The 18,382-nt window shown below is 41.9% G+C and overlaps 1 protein-coding gene across 1 annotated transcript; it reads left to right on the top strand.

The window, feature by feature from the left end:
* The first annotated feature begins 9,678 nt into the window (after window positions 1–9,678).
* Window positions 9,679–10,824, top strand: LOC149214033 (uncharacterized). Its single transcript, XM_089389266.1, has one exon. It carries the CDS (start codon window positions 9,679–9,681, stop codon window positions 10,822–10,824), a length of 1,146 nt encoding a protein of 381 aa, XP_089245392.1.
* The last annotated feature ends 7,558 nt before the right edge of the window (window positions 10,825–18,382 follow it).

The following is an 18,382-nucleotide window of genomic DNA, read 5'->3' as shown; positions in this document are numbered from 1 at the left end:
GCGGATCTCTGGCAATCACCAGACCAATAATCACAAAAGGGACGTTCAGGCCATGCCTGGGAGCTGGAGTGATTGGTGTAGGAACGGGTGAACCTTCGGAGCGCAGAAGGGAACATGATGGACCAGACTCTGGATTGCCGGAAGAGGGCAAGGGGTTTGCTTTAGGCATAGAGAAAGGATTTGAAGGTGGAACCTCCGCAGATACCCCAGGCAAGGGTAGACAAACCCTAGACATAAACGAGCTCGGACAACAAGCAGAAGCGGTTAAGAGTGGCCCAAAAGCACAAGATAGGGAGGAGGACTCTGGGCAAGAAAAGACCGGGGGGAAAAGGAAAAAACTGAAACCCCTAAAGAAGAAAAAGTTTGAAGGAAATTTAGTCCTGGGCATGGATGTACAGGTAGAGGACGCTCTAGAGGTGGCAGAATGCACTCTGGTAGGGAGGGCTAGAGGTAAGAGCTACCTAGGTAAATTCATAAAACATTGGGCGGAGCAACAGTGGAAGACGGCCTCGGTTAAAAACTTCAAGGTAGCAGTCCTTGTGAAAGGGTGGTTTATGGTGAGATTTGAAAGCAAGGAAGCAGCGGACTGGGTAGCAGGGAGGAATTGGGCATTTGGGAACCGCCCAATTCTATTCAAATAGTGGACTCCTTTATTTGATGCGAAAAGGGAGAAGGTGGATGAGTTTCCTGTTTGGGTTAGAGCACTTGGTCTACCCCCTTTCCTCTGGGTAGAATCGGTATTCAAATCAATAGGGAACCTCCTTGGCACTTTCCTGGAGGCGAACATGTCATTTCTTCATACTCACAACCGAGCCATGGCCCGGATCCTGGTCAGCTTAAACCCAAAAGAAGGCCTTGCGGAATCCATCAACCTTCAATACAAAGAGTATGTTTTTAAGCAACCACTGGATTATGCACATCTACCTTTTAGATGTCATAGATGCCACGAATACGGGCATTTGGCAAGAGACTATCCGCTGGGCAACCGCAGAAGAAGGACTCAGAAGAAAGTTGAGCAGCGGGAGAAGTTAACAGAGATGGAAAAGGATACTGGAACAAAAATACTATCAGAGGAGGACTCTATGCAGGCAAAATTTAACCATGAAGGAGACCGAGAGGAACAGGCCGAAGTAGACCCGCCAGAAGAAAATGAAGACCAGCGCGGATCAGAGAACTTATCAAAGGAGGTCGCCAATGAAACAACAGTCAACCTATTTAAAGACTCAAAGGGTATGCAACTAGACTCAAGTAATCCATCTTTATCTTCAGAAATTAAAGATTCTTGCTTGATATCTGGCTCACAACTAACTAAGTGTTTCAATGATGAACACTTAAATGTTGAAAATGTCACTGCTGCTATCCCCTCACTAGACCTGAACTGTGACGATGCTCCTTCCCGAATGAAGGAACCTGTTTCTTTCTCCCCGGCGTGTCATTATAATCTAAGATCCCTTGACAAAAAGCATGTAAACATAGAACCGGTTGGTGGTTTAGGCCCATCCTCGTCTCAAGCCTTTAAAAGGAAGGCTAGAGGCAGGAAATCAAACCTTTCAAAAGCACAGGTTAAGGCGAAGTATGATGTGGCTGACAGAAAGCAAATGTCTATTCCTGGGGTGCTTAGAGCAGCAAATCCCCATGAAAATGTTATCAAATGATCCTTTTATCCTGGAACTGCAGGGGTTTAGCCAGTAAACCCAAAAAACTGGCCCTTAAGGAGATAGTTATGCGTTATAATCCGGATGTTCTTCTTCTACAATGTTATAGACATTTTTGTGCCCTACAACTCCAAGCATGAAATGTCCATAAACCAAGGGCTCCTAAGTCCCTAAAAGTGTTGTTCTAACCCCTAAAGGAACAAGGTCAACAGATTACAGCTTCTCCCAGAAGTTCTCCACCAGAAACTGCTCAGAATAAGTCAAAACAGGATCATTTCAGCTGCTCCACTGGCTAGGTGCGTTTCATTGCACCTAAATACACTGTGAGGGTGCGTTGAATTTCAAAAGTCCCTTCTGTGGGGTGCGATGGGCGAGAAATGACAAATGGCAGTGTCATTCCGCGAGGTGGAGAGACAATGGAAGCTTCCAGAATCTTCTCCTGTGACACTTGCCTCACTGAATTCGACCAAGGATGAGTAAGAGGCCTTCAGTCTCCAAGTGGAAGCAAGAACTGACAGAGATAAGACACTAATCAAATCACAAGCTGACTCATCCTCCTTACACATATCTATATATGGATCCCTCATCTCAGAGATCCAGAGGCTGGAATTTTGCGTATTGTAAGGAATTGTTGTTGGTTTTTTGAGACAAACATCAGAGTATTGGGTGATCTATGCTTTGTTTGAGGTGAAGAGGGGCTTCTTTGCTGGGAGGTTGATGCTGGGTCAGGAACCACCGGTTGTAACTCCTCTTGGATCTTTTCTTGTTTATCAATAAAAACTATTTGAGTTTTTCCTCCATGCTTTTGTATCATTGATGCTTGTTACATTTGTATGGTTAACTTAAATTTGATCCTAAGTTGTTTATGAATATAGATCCATGTCTTTGTATAGTGTTATTCTTCTGTGATCTTACAGGTACTTTGTGAAGCTGGGCAAGTAAGGGAGCAGGTAGCTGAAGACTATCAAAGAGGAGAGGGATTGGATCAAAGGATTAGCGCAAGACACAGGTTGGTTCTTTCTATTCCTCTCTATCTATAGTTCATAAAGGAAATACAAAAGTAGTTTTTTCTCTGTTTGTTTCTAAGGAAGCTGTCACACCTTAGTGGGATAGAGTAGTTCTAAATAGACACTTTTCCCTGTAACAAAATGGTGACTCCGCTAGGGAATGTCTAATTAGTTTGTTTGTGTATCATTCTTTGTTGTTTGTTTCATAAACTTATAAGTAGCATTCGAACTGCATTTGCCATGACAAATGCAAAGTAGACATCTGTTGCTTCAATCCATTCACTGGATCTGTTTATGATTTGAACAACTGATTCACAAACTATCTGATTGCCCTTGTGATAGCTCTTAGATCCATTTTAGATCTACCCCTGATTGTGCATTACTGATTGCTTTTACTCGGCCAAAAACCAAAGACTGAACTGCAAACTGTGACTCGGAACCCGGACAAATTCTCATTTCTGGTCCAGCGCAGGTACTGTTAAGAGATCCTGAATTTCAGCGCACTTCCTGAAAGGGCAAGCTGTGCTGCATTTCAGTTTCTCTGTGTAACAGGTGCGCTGATCAGACTAGCCCTGTGCAGTTGTGGTTCTTGTGCTTCATTCTTTCTAGTTCTGTCTCTGAATTTTGCTGCCTGTGATCAGTATATGTCTATTTAAAACCCCTTTTCCTTGTTATTATTCCGCCTCCTTTGTACAAAAGAACTGTAGATGTTTTTTTGTGTTTGTTGAGTCGTTTACAGTTTTCCATTGCAAAAGTAGAATAGTTGTACTGTCGTCCTTTGATTTGGATCTGTCGCAAGTGTCGATTTCGATCATAGGAGAAAGTTTGATTGCTGTTGATGGTCGATTATACTGTTACTATTACCTTTGGTCTTAATTTGTGATTTTCTAGTGTCAAGAACAAGTGTTCATTTCAAAATCGCAAGGTGTCGTAATCATCTCTGTTTTTTATTTCGAAAAAGAGCTTGTTTATATTTGTCGCTTGAAAAGAAATTCGGATTTGTACATCAACTTTATTTTTAGCATCAATACTAAGAAAGTCAAAAACAAATACATGCATGTGCATTTGCATATAGACATTCTGTTTGGCTTGATTTAGGAAAGTGTATTTACAGTGTGCTCTTTTCTCTTTGTGAAAAGATTGTGTCTTTCTTTTCCTCTAGTAGCTAGGATTTTCATTGCACAAAAGAGATAAAATTTTGTTTATCATCTTTAGATTGCATTTTAGGAATTACATCTGCATCTCGTGGTGAACCCAAAAGGCAAACTTCATAAGCAAGATCAACCTAAAATAAATTCAATGAATCTAACAACGCTTTGGAACTTAACGCACAACATTTAGAGGTCTAGGCTAGAGACGTATTCTGGCGTCGTAAAGCCTGGTAACTGTTGTCCTCATTGATGGTTGGGTGATTCCTCCACTTTGAGATGATAAGTGCCAGTACGGACTTGTGCTCCCACGTACCATCGAGTATATTTTGGGAGACCCCTATAGGCTTAAATCCTTTATCCAGAGGAAGCCGTGTCTGCCGCCCTATCGATCGCAATGCACTGAACACAGCATTCGGGAAGATTAACTGTCGTACCGTAGAAAGTATTCTGCAGTTTTGCGATTGGTTTGGTACTCCCTCTACCTAGATCTCCAGAGCAGTCCCTTTCATTCCTTTTCAGACTTCTTAACGGAAAAGGTCCATCTGAGCACTTGTCACTTTAGGATCATTAAAAATCGAAGGAGACTAGAGTCATCTTTTGTTTTTTCTCGACTCTTAAAAACTGAAAAAACAAGTTGTGTCAAAGCGTCTAAAATTTATTTTAAACGGAATATTCTACCCTTTCCTACGTTGATCTTGGGTTGAGAAAATGGATTCTACCAACCAAGGAATTCCCCTTGGAGGAAATCCTAGTCCCTTCTCCTCTTGGGGAGATGTTGGTGCACCCCATATGGCCACATTGTCGCTTCCAGGACTGACAATTGGTTTTCCTGTATGGCTCTTCTCGACCTCTGTCATTCAGAACACCACTATTCCTGAACAATTGAATCAGCAATTAAACGAATCCAGAGTTACCCACCAACCTTCTACTTCCTCTAATTCTTCCTCTCCTCCTTCCTCTTCGCTTGATGGGGCTGGTAAAGCCAAAAGTCAAGTTCCTAAGGAGAAGAAGGAAAAGAAGAAGAAAGAGAAGAAGAAGAAGGAGCCAAAGGCGAATGGTGGCAAACGAGTGTCGTCTAACGAAAATCCACACACTGCACCGACCAGGCCTAAATCGCCATGTGTCATTTGCAAAGGAGACCACTTTCACAGAGATTGTCCTTACATCCCTCGGATCTTAAGGGACTGGTCTCCTCGTTTGCACAACCCGGTGTCCTCAACCTCCGATGATCATGTTGAAAACACACCGTCGACTAGTGAAAGTGAAGCCCCAGGACAAAAAGGAAAATATAGATTTCCTTGTAAACTGTGTGAAGGCGATCATGCCGTTCACCGTTGTCCCTTCTTAGACGAAGCTAAAAGAGTTTTGGATGATCATCCGGTTTCACCGTTACGACTTCCTCCTGGATATAAAAAACTCTTGCCGAGTCCGTCACTAGTCGAAAATCCGGCTGACCCGCTCAGGTGGTCGGCCGAAGCATCTGTCATTGAAGATGAACCATCTGAATCCACACCAGACGAAAGTCGAAAGGTCGAGGTGGTAGTTGACCCGGTCTTGCCTTCAGAGGTTCCATCTTCAGATGATACATTCATTGAAGAGAACAAGGATGACACCGTCCAAATTCTTTTCATAAGCACAGACTCCAACGAACATGGGGGCAATTTACCCGTTCCTTTACCGCAGGAAGGAAGTTCGTCAGAATCGTACCCGACCATCTATTCGGTCCCACCTCCAAGCAACCTAGTTGTCTCCTTTGACTGGAATCAACTAGGCAGACCCCGTTTACCAGCTAATGTACCATTCTGAATTATTGTTCAAATATATAGAATGGTTATAGCTGGTACCATCATAGATGAAGGGGCTTCTGTGAGTATCCTTTCCTCAACTGCTTGGAAAGCGCTTGGTTCGCCATCGCTTTTGCCTGAGATGAGAAATCTGACAGGCTTTGATAAAGGAACCAGTCGACCGTTAGGGATCCTTCCCAATGTGCCCATAACATTAAGAGGGAAAACCATTCACATGAACGTGATGGTAGTTCAAGGACCCCTGGATTACAATCTACTCCTTGGACGAGACTATATTTATTGCATGGGAGCAATTGTCTCCTCACTCTTTAGAGTAATGTGTTTTCCGCACGAAGGAAGAGTGGTCAAGCTCGTGGACCAGCTTTCATTCCCCGGATCATACAGAGCAAATAGTCATATACCATCCCTGAATGGTCTTTTCACGCAAGAAATGTCTCAATCTCCAGTCCGTCCTCCCGATGAGCGCGAGTGATTCGGAGGGATATGACTGAAACCCAGGGGGCATGCACCCTGGTCTGCTTCGGTAGGAAAACTTCGGGTATGGGGTAGGTTTCCGCGAGAGAATATGACCTCTGTACTCCCTTCTGTGAGTGGAAAGGGGAGTTGGACTGGAACAAGATTCTCTTGTCAAATTTATGTGAGGTGGCGAGCACCGCCGCTCACCTTTGTTTATCTCGGTAGACATCGCCATCTTTGGGTAGCCTGAAAGAGGTATACCCTTCCTGATAAAATAAATGTTTTGTCAGCTCGAATAGAGGGTGACCTTGAAACTCTGTTTTATACCTGGGGGCATGCAAACCTTTTGGAATGCAAGCAAAGAGCTATCATTTATCTGTTTTTTGGATTGGTCGTTTCCTAACTTACATAAAGAAAGGATGTGGGGAAAAACTATAAAAGTTGTTGTTTTTATGTGAGACATTCTTATCATACGACTGGATTAATCGAGCAGTTTTAGCACATAGTTCAAGCTCGTTAAAAAATAAACATAAGACATGATCAAATGTTTCCACCCGTGTTTAAGCTCGTTAAAAATGAACTATTCCCCGGTAAATAACCACCGTGAATGTAGTACTTCAGCCATTAAAGCCTTGGTCGTGTTTGCACCGTCACCTCCACTTTTTCATTGGCCGATCATTCACCTCTATTTGATTGTTTACCCATTTTGAGGAACAGCTGTGAAGAGTGATTTCACTAGCCATCCTTGTGACACTGCCGTGATTGGAAAATTCCAAACCTTACCTGGAATCAGCTGCTACCCATTTTATCACTCGTTCCTCAAAAGGCGAGTCTCCTTTAAGCTCTTTTCAACTGACTTGTAAAATATGAAAAGATTGCCGAGTCCTTGGCCTTCCAGCTCGTTAAAGGGACAAGAAGTGCTATCCCTCCTCTAGATTTTAATCTTTTTGGACCTGAGGGATTATTGCACAAAAATATCGAGCGCTTGTTTTGTTCGGCTCGTTAAAACTATAGAAAATTCATCCCTTCTGTATTGTTTTATACTTTTTCGGACTTAAGGGATTAGATGACGAAAAAGGAAATTTGGAGTTACCTTTACGTTCCTTTTCAGACTCTCTAAAATTGAAAAGGACCAAGTTATCTTTGTCGTTAAACTCGTTAAAAATATTAATAGCGACAAACTTGTCTTTAGACGAGAACGAGTTTCACTATCGCTAAGCTCGTTAAAACATAGCGATGGGTTTGCCCGAAGGGAAAATTATAGAACAAGCATATGTTATCCTCCTCAAGCTTGACAAAAATAAAGAGGTACTGGTCAGCAATGACTGGGGAAAAATTGGGAAGAAAACTCAAAGAATCTTTATTGGTAGCAAGTCGCTCTTGAACATGACACTTCCACTCCGTGTCCGAGTCGGGTTGGGTTGTTTCATTCACCGGTCACATCGCCATGGTCACGCCATACCATCCACATTTGGGGTTAATGCTACCAATCCATCACATCAGTGTCGCCGATATGTTCAAGAGAAGTCATCCAAAGAAGTCACCTGTGTCCCACCCACTACCATACATTATACTCCATTCCTTCATGACCGCCACCCTGAACATTATATCATCAAATCGTTTTCACCTCTATCAAAATCATTTGCTCCGTTCCGTGTCATTGATGTGGGATTCATTAAGGCCCTCCTGTGACGGATCACTTCTTGTCGACATCAGCTCATTATCCAAGAAGTTGATCTAGGAACACCCCATTCAGTACTTTGAAGCTTGCATACCTCAATGGCAAGTTTCTCACTTCCGGCGACAGGTTTACATCAATGACCTTCGACCGAAAGAATTTGTGTGGTGTTCGACGCCAAGTCCTTTATTCACACCACGTGGATTGTACTGCAGTACCTTGAGGATCATTATCATTATCGGTGATTCCTCTCGCGCTTGTTAACAGTTTACATCATTGACTGGTAATCAAGCGATGTCTTTCCATGTTTGACTTCAAAACATTTCTCACATGGATCGACTTGTACTTCACGTAAAGATCGGACGAGATTGAAGACCCCGGATCTAGTTTCATCCATCCGGGCTACGATATATATTCAGGGAAATAAAGACATCAAATGTACAACATTGCAGCACAGATAATCATCCTACCAAAAGGATGATGGCTCTATCAGAATCATCAGTCTATACTCAGACGATTGTCTGTCCTATGTACATGAAAATGAATTTATAAAGTTGAGCATGGGAATGCCCGCCTCAGCTAGATCATGAAAACAGTATGAAGATAATGTATTGTATTGTATCTTATTACAGGTCTCCTCCTAGCATTGAAAGAACTTCAGATCCTCATAATAAAGCATTTCACCCGACACCAAAAGGTTAACGGCCTCATACTTTAGGGGGAAACTGTTATAGACATTTTTGTGCCCTACAACTCCAAGCATGAAATGTCCATAAACCAAGGGCTCCTAAATCCCTAAAAGTGTTGTTCTAACCCCTAAAGGAACAAGGTCAACAGATTACAGCTTCTCCCAGAAGTTCTCCACCAGAAACTGCTCAGAATAAGTCAAAACAGGATCATTTCAGCTGCTCCACTAGCTAGGTTCATTGCATTGCACCTAAATACACTGTGAGGGTGCGTTGCATTTCAAAAGTCCCTTCTGTGGGGTGCGATGGGCGAGAAATGACAAATGGTAGTGTCATTCCACGAGGTGGAGAGATAATGGAAGCTTCCAGAATCTTCTCCTGTGACACTTGCCTCACTGAATTTGACCAAGGATGAGTAAGAGGCCTTCAGTCTCCAAGTGGAAGCAAGAACTGACAGAGAGAAGACACTAATCAAATCACAAGCTGACTCATCCTCCTTACACATATCTATATATGGATCCCTCATCTCAGAGATCCAGAGGCTGGAATTTTGCATATTGTAAGGAATTGTTGTTGGTTTTTTGAGACAAACATCAGAGTATTGGGTGATCTATGCTTTGTTTGAGGTGAAGAGGGGATTCTTTGCTGGGAGGTTGATGCTGGGTCAGGAACCACCGGTTGTAACTCCTCCTGGATATTTTCTTGTTTATCAATAAAAACTATTTGAGTTTTTCCTCCATGCTTTTGTATCATTGATGCTTGTTACATTTGTATGGTTAACTTAAATCCGATCCTAAGTTGTTTATGAATATAGATCCATGTCTTTGTATAGTGTTCTTCTTCTGTGATCTTACAGGTACTTTGTGAAGCTGGGCAAGTAAGGGAGCAGGTAGCTGAAGACTATCAAAGAGGAGAGGGATTGGATCGAAGGACTAGCGCAAGATACAAGTTGGTTCTTTCTATTCCTCTCTATCTATAGTTCATAAAGGAAATACAAAAGTAGTTTTTTCTCTGTTTGTTTCTAAGGTAGCTGTCACACCTTAGTGGGATAGAGCAGTTCTAAATAGACACTTTTCCCTGTAACATACAAGAGACCCTAGGCAAAAGTTTAGATGTGGAGTCGACCCTTAGAGCTATTCTCCCAGGCTGGCACTTCTTAGTAGTAGACTCTGTTGGTCATTCGGGCGGATTGGCCATAGGCTTCAGGGAAGGAAGAATGCAGCTAATTAACCATTGGGGAATGGCTCATGTGCTAGGGATGGAGTTTCAATCTCCAGAGTTCGGTTATCCCTTGTTGATCTTAAATATCTATGGGCCTTGCCAGGGAAGGGTAAACTTCTGGACCGATCTTCTGTCAAAATCTCTGCTGAAAAAACAAAATCTGATTATAGGAGGAGATTTAAATTTCTCGCTGGGAAATGCTGAAGCCTGGGGTCCTTCAGCCAGAGAAGACCCGCTCTCTGATTTTTTCTTGAACACCCTCTGCTCCCATAACCTGATTGATGTAAAATTAATCAAATTAAAGCCTACCTGGAGGAATAGAAGAGTAGGAGCTGATAGAGTAGCAAAGAGACTAGATCGGTTCCTGTTATGCGAAGATTTGGCTTCCAGAATTCCAATGTTCAGACAATGGGTGGGTGAGGGAGGGAACTCAGACCACTTCCCTGTTCTTATGGAGCTCTCCAAACCTCCCCATAAACCAGTGACTCCCTTTAAATTCAATGCTTCCTGGTTGCAAGAGGAATCCTTCAATAGACTCTTCAGGAAAACATGGAGACACCCAGATAGAATATCAATGGAAAGTAAAGGTTTCCTCTTCATGGAAAACTTAAAAAGACTTAAAAAAGATTCCACGGAATTGGCAAAATCAAGGAAGCAAAAGCAGAATGAGGAAATCACTAAAATTGATGCAGAATTGCGGGAACTAGAAGACCCTGAGGCGGATGGTTATGCAACTCAGGAATCCAAAGAAAGAATTTTGCTGCTTGAAAAACACAGGAACCAAATCTTGCTGGCCAGAGAGGAGGAATGGAGGCTAAAGAGCAGGGCGATTTGGCTAAAAGCTGGGGACGAAAATACGAAATTTTTCCATAACTATGCAAAAGGGAGGAAAAATGCGAACTCAATATGGAAGCTAAAGGAAAATGAGGGCAGAGAGGCCAACTCCTTTGAGTCTCTATCCAATATGGGAAGGAATCACTTTCAGAACTTGTTTACTGACGAAGGATGGATAACATTAGTAGAAGTGATCAGAACTGCCCAATGTTTTCCCTGGTATGCAGAGGAGGAGGAAGTAGAGGATTTAATCAGAGAAGTTTCCAAGGAGGAGGTGGAAGGCATTATAAAATCAATGGCCAAAGATAAGAGGTCGGGTCCGGACGGGTAGACCATAGAACTCTTCCAACATTTCTTTGAAAAGATTGGAGTAGAACTAACTGAGGTGGTGGAAGAGTCGAGGAGGAAAGGAGAGATTTACTCCCCCTTTAACTCAACATTCATACCCCTTATCCCTAAAAAGGAGGATCCGGAATCCTTTGAAGATTTCAGGCCTATCTCATTGTGTAACTATATGTTGGGTGTGGAGCTTGATTATCTTCTATATTCAAAGGTATCGCCACATAGGACCCCAGTTCGAAATGGGGGGGGGCAACGCCGCCCGTAAAATATTCGCTGCAGGGGGGGTCCAGGGGGGGCGGCTGCGACCTTTGGGAGCCCCCCCCTGGAGGGGGGTTTCGGGGGTAGCGCCCCCGAAGCTAAAAATAGCTGTAAATTTGCCTTGTAAAAGTATGGTAATTTCTAGTCAATCTGGGCCGTTCATTAGGCGGATGATCTGACGGTAGAACTTATGTTTAGTTTAGGGTTTTCTTGCCCTAGAAGGCAACCCCTCTCTTTGTATGAGGGTATTGTATTTGAGGTTGTATGATAGATGTGTATTCTGTGAGCGAGAAACAGAGAGGTGAGACCGTGAGAGAAAACAGAGGATATTACAACGGATTTGCTGTAGGTTGTGTCTCTTCATTTTGTTGGATAATAGAATGGAAGGACTGGCTGTTCAGGGTGGACGTAGCCCAAACTGGGTGAACCACGTATATCTGTGTCTCTCTTGTTCTGTGCGTTTTCTGTGTTTATATTTCTGCAATATTTTATGTGTTCCATTGCTCCGTAATATATAATTTTCTAACAAATGGTATCAGAGCCAAAGGTCTATTTGGCTGATAAACTCGTAGGAAAGAAGGGTTCCTGGTTCGAGTGGGAGCAATGGTGGAAGATGGTAAGTTTAGGGTCGAGAAATTTAACGGCCAAAACTTCTCACTGCGGAAGATGCAGATGGAAGATTATCTGTATCAGAAAGATCTATACCTACCATTGGGCGGAAAAACAAAGATGCCGACGGGTATGAAAGATGAAGAATGGAACCTTCTCGATAGAAAGGCACTCGGAGCAATACGGTTGTGCCTTGCTGTGTCAGTCGCCTTCAACATTTTGAAGGAAACCACAACAGAGGGTTTGATGCAGACGTTGTCGAAACTATATGAAAAACCCTCGGCCTCAAACAAGGTATTTCTTATGAAACGGTTATTTAATATGAATATGTCGGAAGGTGGATCTGTTGCAAACCGTTTAAATGATTTTAATACGGTTACAAGTCAGTTAAGTTCTGTAGGGGTAAACTTTGATGATGAAGTTAGAGCTCTGTTATTCTTGTTCTCATTACCAGAAAGTTGGAATGGTTTGGTAATGGCCATTAGTAACTCTGTTTCTGGATCTAGTACTTTAAAGTTTGATGATGTTGTCGGTGCTATCCTTAACGAGGAAATGCGATGGAAAAGCTCCGGTGAGACATCGGGAAATGCTTTGAGTGCAGAGTCTAGAGGAAGAAAAATGGAAAGAGGAAAGAGCTCAGGATATCGCAGTAAATCAAGGAAAGGCAGATCCAAGTCCAGATCGTGGATATGTGCTGGAAATGTGGAAAGAAAGGATACCTAAAGAAAGACTGTAGATCTCGGAAGGGAAAAGAAGGAGATGCACAGCAAGAAAACAATCATGAAGCAAATGTGACAGGTGAGGTGTTACAAGATGCTTTGATTCTTTCTTTTGAAAATATTACTGATTCCTGGGTGGTAGATTCAGGGGCTTCATTCCATGCCACACATGATAAGAAATACTTTCATGACTATGTTCCAGGAGATTTTGGACAAGTTCGTCTGGGTGATGATAAACCCTGTAAAATCGTTGGAATGGGTAAGGTTCTTGTAAAACAGCAGAATGGAAACCAATGGCTATTAAAAGAGGTAAGGCATGTTCCAGATCTAAAGAAAAATCTGATTTCAATAGGGCAGTTAGGCGGTGAAGGTTGTGTGACGACTTTCACAGATAAAGCTTGGAAGGTCACCAAAGGAGCCCTGGTAATAACAAAAGGCGAAAAGGTTGGTACATTGTATTTATGCAATGGTATTTCTAACTCTGTTAATGCTTTAACTTCCGAAGGAGTAGATGCAACATTATGGCATCATAGGCTCGGACACATGAGTGAAAAGGGGATGAAGATTATTCACTCAAGGAATTTGTTGCCAGGTTTGAAGAATGTTGATTTGGACTTCTGTGAGAATTGCATTTATGGAAAATAGAAGAGAGTCAGATTTCTCAGAGTTGGGAAAGAAAAGAAGAATGAAAAATTAGAGCTTGTGCATACAGATGCATGGGGACCTGCTCAGGTGTCATCTCTCAGTGGCTCTTGTTATTATGTTACTTTTATTGATGATGCAACTAGAAAAACTTGGATTTATTGTATTAAGAATAAATCTGATGTATTTGATACTTTCAAGAAATGGAAAGCTTTGGTTGAGATTGAGATAGGAAAGAAATTGAAGTGTCTTAGATCAGATAATGGAGGTGAATATTGCAGCAAAGAGTTTGATAGGTACTGTTCAGAGCATGGAATTCGCAGAGAGAAGACAGTTCCAAGAACACCACAAGAAAATGGTGTGTCAGAAAGGATGAACAGAACAATCATGGAGTGTGCAAGGTGCATGAGATTGCATGCAGGATTGCCTTTACAGTTTTGGGCAGATGCTGTAGATACTGCTGTTTATCTAATAAATAGAGGGTCTTCAAGTTCCTTGGATGGTGGTGTTCCAGAGGAAGCATGGATAGGTAAAAAGGTAAACTACTCTATTTTAAAGCCTTTTGGTTGTGAGGCCTTTGTCCATATTGATAAAGAAAATAGAACAAAGCTTGAGGCAAAGTCAAAGAAATGTACCTTTATTGGATATGGTGTTAATGATTTTGGTTATCACTTATATGATTACGAAAATCACAAAATCATTAGGAGCAGAGATGTAATATTCAATGAAAAGGTCTTGTATAAGAATCAGTTGCAGGAAAAGAAACAGGAAAAGGAAAACAAGGAATACGCAGTTCTTCATGAAATCACTGAAAAAGGAAAGGTGCCTGAAAATAATAATAATCAACAACCACAACAACAGGAACCACCACAACAACAACAGGCATCCCAAACACCTGAAAGTGGTGTTAGAAGATCTACCAGGATAAATAGACCCCCTGAACGATACTCTCCTTCATTATATTATTTATTGTTGACTGGTTCCGGTGAACCCGAATGTTATGAAGAAGCAATGCAGGTTGAAAGCAGGAAGAAGTGGGAGGTAGCCATGGAAGAAGAGATGGACTCCTTAATGCATAACCAGACTTGGGATTTAGTCAGGTTGCTTGTAGGAAAAACTACATTGAAGAATAAATGGGTATACAGGCTGAAGGAAGAAGATGGAGGAAAACAGAGGTATAAAGCTAGACTTGTGGTGAAGGGGTTTGCACAGAAGAAAGGTATTGATTTTGATGAAATATTTTCTCCTGTTGTTAAAATGACTTTAATCAGAACCATTTTAAGTCTTGTAGCAGCTGAAGATTTGCATCTTGAGCAGTTAGATGTAAAGACAACCTTTCTCCATGGGGATTTGGAGGAAGAGATATATATGCAGCAGCCACAAGGATATGAGGTGAAAAGGAAGGAGAAACTAGTGTGCAGGTTGAAGAAGAGCTTGTATGGCTTAAAACAGGCTCCAAGGCAGTGGTATCTAAAATTTGACAAGTTTATGTCTGAACAAGGTTATACTAGATGTCACTCTGATCATTGTGTTTATTTGAAAAAGCAAAATGATGGAAGCTATATTATATTGTTATTGTATGTAGATGACATGCTTGTTGCAGGATCTAACATGCAGGAAATAAATGTGCTCAAAAGAAAATTGGCAAATTCATTTGCAATGAAGGATTTGGGAGCTACAAAAAAAATCCTTGGTATGAGAATAACTAGAGACAGGAAAAACCATAAATTAACATTGTCTCAGAATGAGTACATACAAAAGGTGTTGAAAAGATTTAACATGCACAATGCAAAACTAGTTAGTACACCTTTTGCTAGCCATTTCAAACTTAGCAAGGAAATGTGCCCAAAGACCCAAGAAGACATGGATTATATGTCTAAAGTTCCATATGCATCAGCAGTTGGAAGCTTAATGTATGCAATGGTCTGCATAAGGCTTGATATTGCACATGCAGTGGGAGTTGTAAGCAGGTACATGAACAATCCAGGAAAGGAACATTGGATGGCAGTGAAATGGATTCTCAGATATTTGAAAGGTACCACAAATCAAGCATTATGCTTTGGTGTTTCAAACATCTCCCTACAAGGATATGTTGATGCAGATATGGCAGGTGACAGAGATAATAGGAGGAGCACTACAGGATATGTATTTATTGTTGGAGGAACAACTGTCAGTTGGGTTTCAAAAATCCAAAGTGTTGTTGCACTTTCAACAACAGAAGCAGAGTATGTTGCTGCTACAGAGGCTAGTAAAGAAATGATTTGGTTACAAAGGTTTATGGGTGAATTGGGTAAGGAGCATGATATGGGCACGTTATACAGTGATAGTCAAAGTGCCATTCATCTTGCAAAGAACTCAACATTTCATTCCAAGACTAAACACATACAGCTCAAGTACCATTTCATACGATCAGTGTTGGAAGATGGAGAGTTGAAGCTGGAAAAGATACACACTAGCCAGAATCCTGCAGATATGCTAACAAAAGTTGTAACCAGGGAGAAACTGAGAATATGCTCAGTTTCAGATGGTCTTCAAGGATGATGATGAAGATGAGAAACAGCCAGGTCCAAAGAGGAGTCATTGTCCAGCAAATGGAGCAGCGGTGGAGTTGCTACAATCAGTCTCCAAGTGGGAGATTGTTGGGTGTGGAGCCTGATTATCTTCTATATTCAAAGGTATCACCACATAGGACCCCAGTTTGAAATGGGGGCGGCAACGCCGCCCGTAAAATATTCGCTGCAGGGGGGGTCCAAGGGGGGGGGTGGCTGCGACCTTTGGGAGCCCCCCCCTGGCGGGGGGTTTCGGGGGTAGCGCCCCCGAAGCTAAAAACAACTGTAAAATTGCCTTGTAAAAGTATAGTAATTTCTAGTCAATCTGGGCCGTTCATTAGGCGGATGATCTGACGGTAAAACTTATGTCTAGTTTAGGGTTTTTTTGCCCTAGAAGGAAACCCCTCTCTTTGTATGAGGGTATTGTATTTGAGGCTATGTGATAGATGTGTATTTTGTGAGCGAGAAACAGAGAGGTGAGATTGTGAGAGAAAACAGAGGATATTACAGCGGATTTGCTGTAGGTTGTGTCTCTTCATTTTTCTGGATAATAGAAAGGAAGGACTGGCTGTTCGGGGTGGACGTAGCCCAAACTGGGTGAACCACGTATATTTGTGTGTCTCTTGTTTTGTGCGTTTTCTGTGTTTATATTTCTGCAATATTTTATGTGTTCCATTGCTCCGTAATATATAATTTTCTAACACTGTATATACAAAATCATTGCAAAACTGATAGCTGTCCGGTTAAAACCGATTTTGTCCAAATGCATTTCAAGTGAACAATTTGGGTTCCTAGACGGTCGACAAATCCATGAAGCCATAGGAGTGGCGCAGGAGACAATACATAGTATCAGACAGACAAACAAGAAAGGAGTTGTGATTAAAATTGATTTGTCAAAAGCCTATGACAGGATCAGCTGGACATATTTGAGGATGTTGTTAACTCATCTAGGCTTTAACCTGGACTTCATCAACTGGGTAATGGGATGCATCACTAGTGTTAGCTTTGCAGTTTTAATCAATGGGGCCACATCCTCTTTTTTCAAAGGACAAAGAGGCCTAAGACAGGGATGCCCTTTGTCGCCTCTGCTTTTTCTTCTAGTGGCTGAGGGGCTAAGTCAACTGATTCTGGAAGCCAGAAGAGCAGGTTTGGTAAAAGGTTTGGAAGTTGCTGTAAATATGTTCATTTCACACCTCCTTTTTGTAGATGATATTTTATTATTTACAAATGGGAGTTTGAATGAAATTAAAGAACTAAAAAACATTCTTGATTTGTTCATGAAAGCCACAGGGATGCAAGTAAATCTCAGGAAATCTCAGCTCATTATGGAAGGTTTCAATAGACATGAGAAAAGCCTGATCACCTCTATTCTACCCTTTGATGTATACAACATGGAGAATCCTTTCAAGTATTTGGGCTTCTGGCTGAAGCCAAACGCATACAAAAAACAGGATTAGAATTGGCTGATGGCTAAAATAGAAGCAAAAATCACACATTGGAGCTTCAAGTGGCTATCCAGAGCTGGTAGATTGACCCTAGTCAACTCTGTACTGCAAGCCATGCCGGTTTTTTGGGCAGCTTTGACATGGATTCCTAAAGGGATTCTTCATAAGATTAGGAGGATCTGCAGTAGATTCCTTTGGTCTGGTTCAAAGGAGGACTCCGTCCTCCCCTGGGTCGCTTGGGAGAAAGTGGCAAGGCCAAAAGAATGGGGAGGATGGGGAATCAAAAATCTTTATGATTTTAGCCTATCCTTGGCAGCCAAATCTGGGTGGAAAATCATCAATTCTGAAAATCTGTGGATGAGAGTGGTTAAACGGAAATATGTAGATCCTGTCCCACTGGAAGAATGGATCAAAAACCCAAATAAGAAAGGAAGGAATTCTTCGGTGGTATGGAAAGCTACTACAGAGGCGTTTAAAATTATTGAACAAGGTTTGGCATGGTAGGTTGGAAATGGTGAAAATTTGAGAATAGGGAAAGATCCGTGGGTCGGTTGTAATGGAAAATTCGCTCTCTCCCCAGGATTGATCAGACATCTGGAATCAAAGGGCATTCTCTATCTGAATCAGGTTGAGAAAATCGGCCAGTCCACAATCTGGGGGCAAGCATGGAAAACAGGTGAAGAATTAGATCTCAGACCTTACTGGTGGAACGAGTGGAAGGCTTTCATTCAGGAACTAACCAGATCAAATGTAAGACTGAAAGACAGCCTGGATCTTTTGGTATGGGCTCACGCGGAATCTGGAGCTTACTCTCCAAAGTTCGGTTATAAATTTTTAATGTCAAAAAAAGGATGGGAAGAACTGGAATGGTGGGCCAAACTATTATGGAAACTTAAATGCCCAAAAAAAGCCAGGCTTTTCTTCTGGTGTACTCTAAAAAGGAAAATTCCAACATGGGACATTCTCCAGTCCAGATATAAGCAAGGGCCGGGGAGATGCCCCTTATGTATAGCTGACTCTGAGACCATCAATCATCTATTTTTAGAATGTCCTTTTGTCAAAAGAATATGGGGAGAGGTGCAAAATCTTTTACAAAAGTCGCTAAGTTGGGAAGGGGATAATTTATCGTGGTTTGGGAAAAGTGGTGGAGGCAGTATACAGAAGGGAACCTGTGGAACCTACCACCCATCATTTGCTGGGGTGTTTGGATAGCAAGAAAAAGGTGTATTTTTACAGACAAAGTTACCTTGGCTGAAATTATTGCAATCCAATGTACTTCAATTCTATCCAATATCCCAGAATCTGAGGAGTTAAGGAATCCTAAA

Source organism: Pinus tabuliformis, chromosome 1_1 (genome assembly GCF_031772625.1).
Source record: "Pinus tabuliformis cultivar Carrire ecotype Pingquan chromosome 1_1, CPIR1, whole genome shotgun sequence".
Taxonomy (NCBI): Eukaryota; Viridiplantae; Streptophyta; class Pinopsida; order Pinales; family Pinaceae; genus Pinus; species Pinus tabuliformis.
The sequence above is the reverse complement of the archived record's forward strand: the minus strand, read 5'-3'. Positions and strand labels throughout refer to the sequence as shown.

Bases quoted from the DNA above. Each gene is read 5' to 3' on its own strand.
- LOC149214033 (XM_089389266.1), top strand. From the start codon at position 9,679: ATGGCTCATGTGCTAGGGATGGAGTTTCAATCTCCAGAGTTCGGTTAT.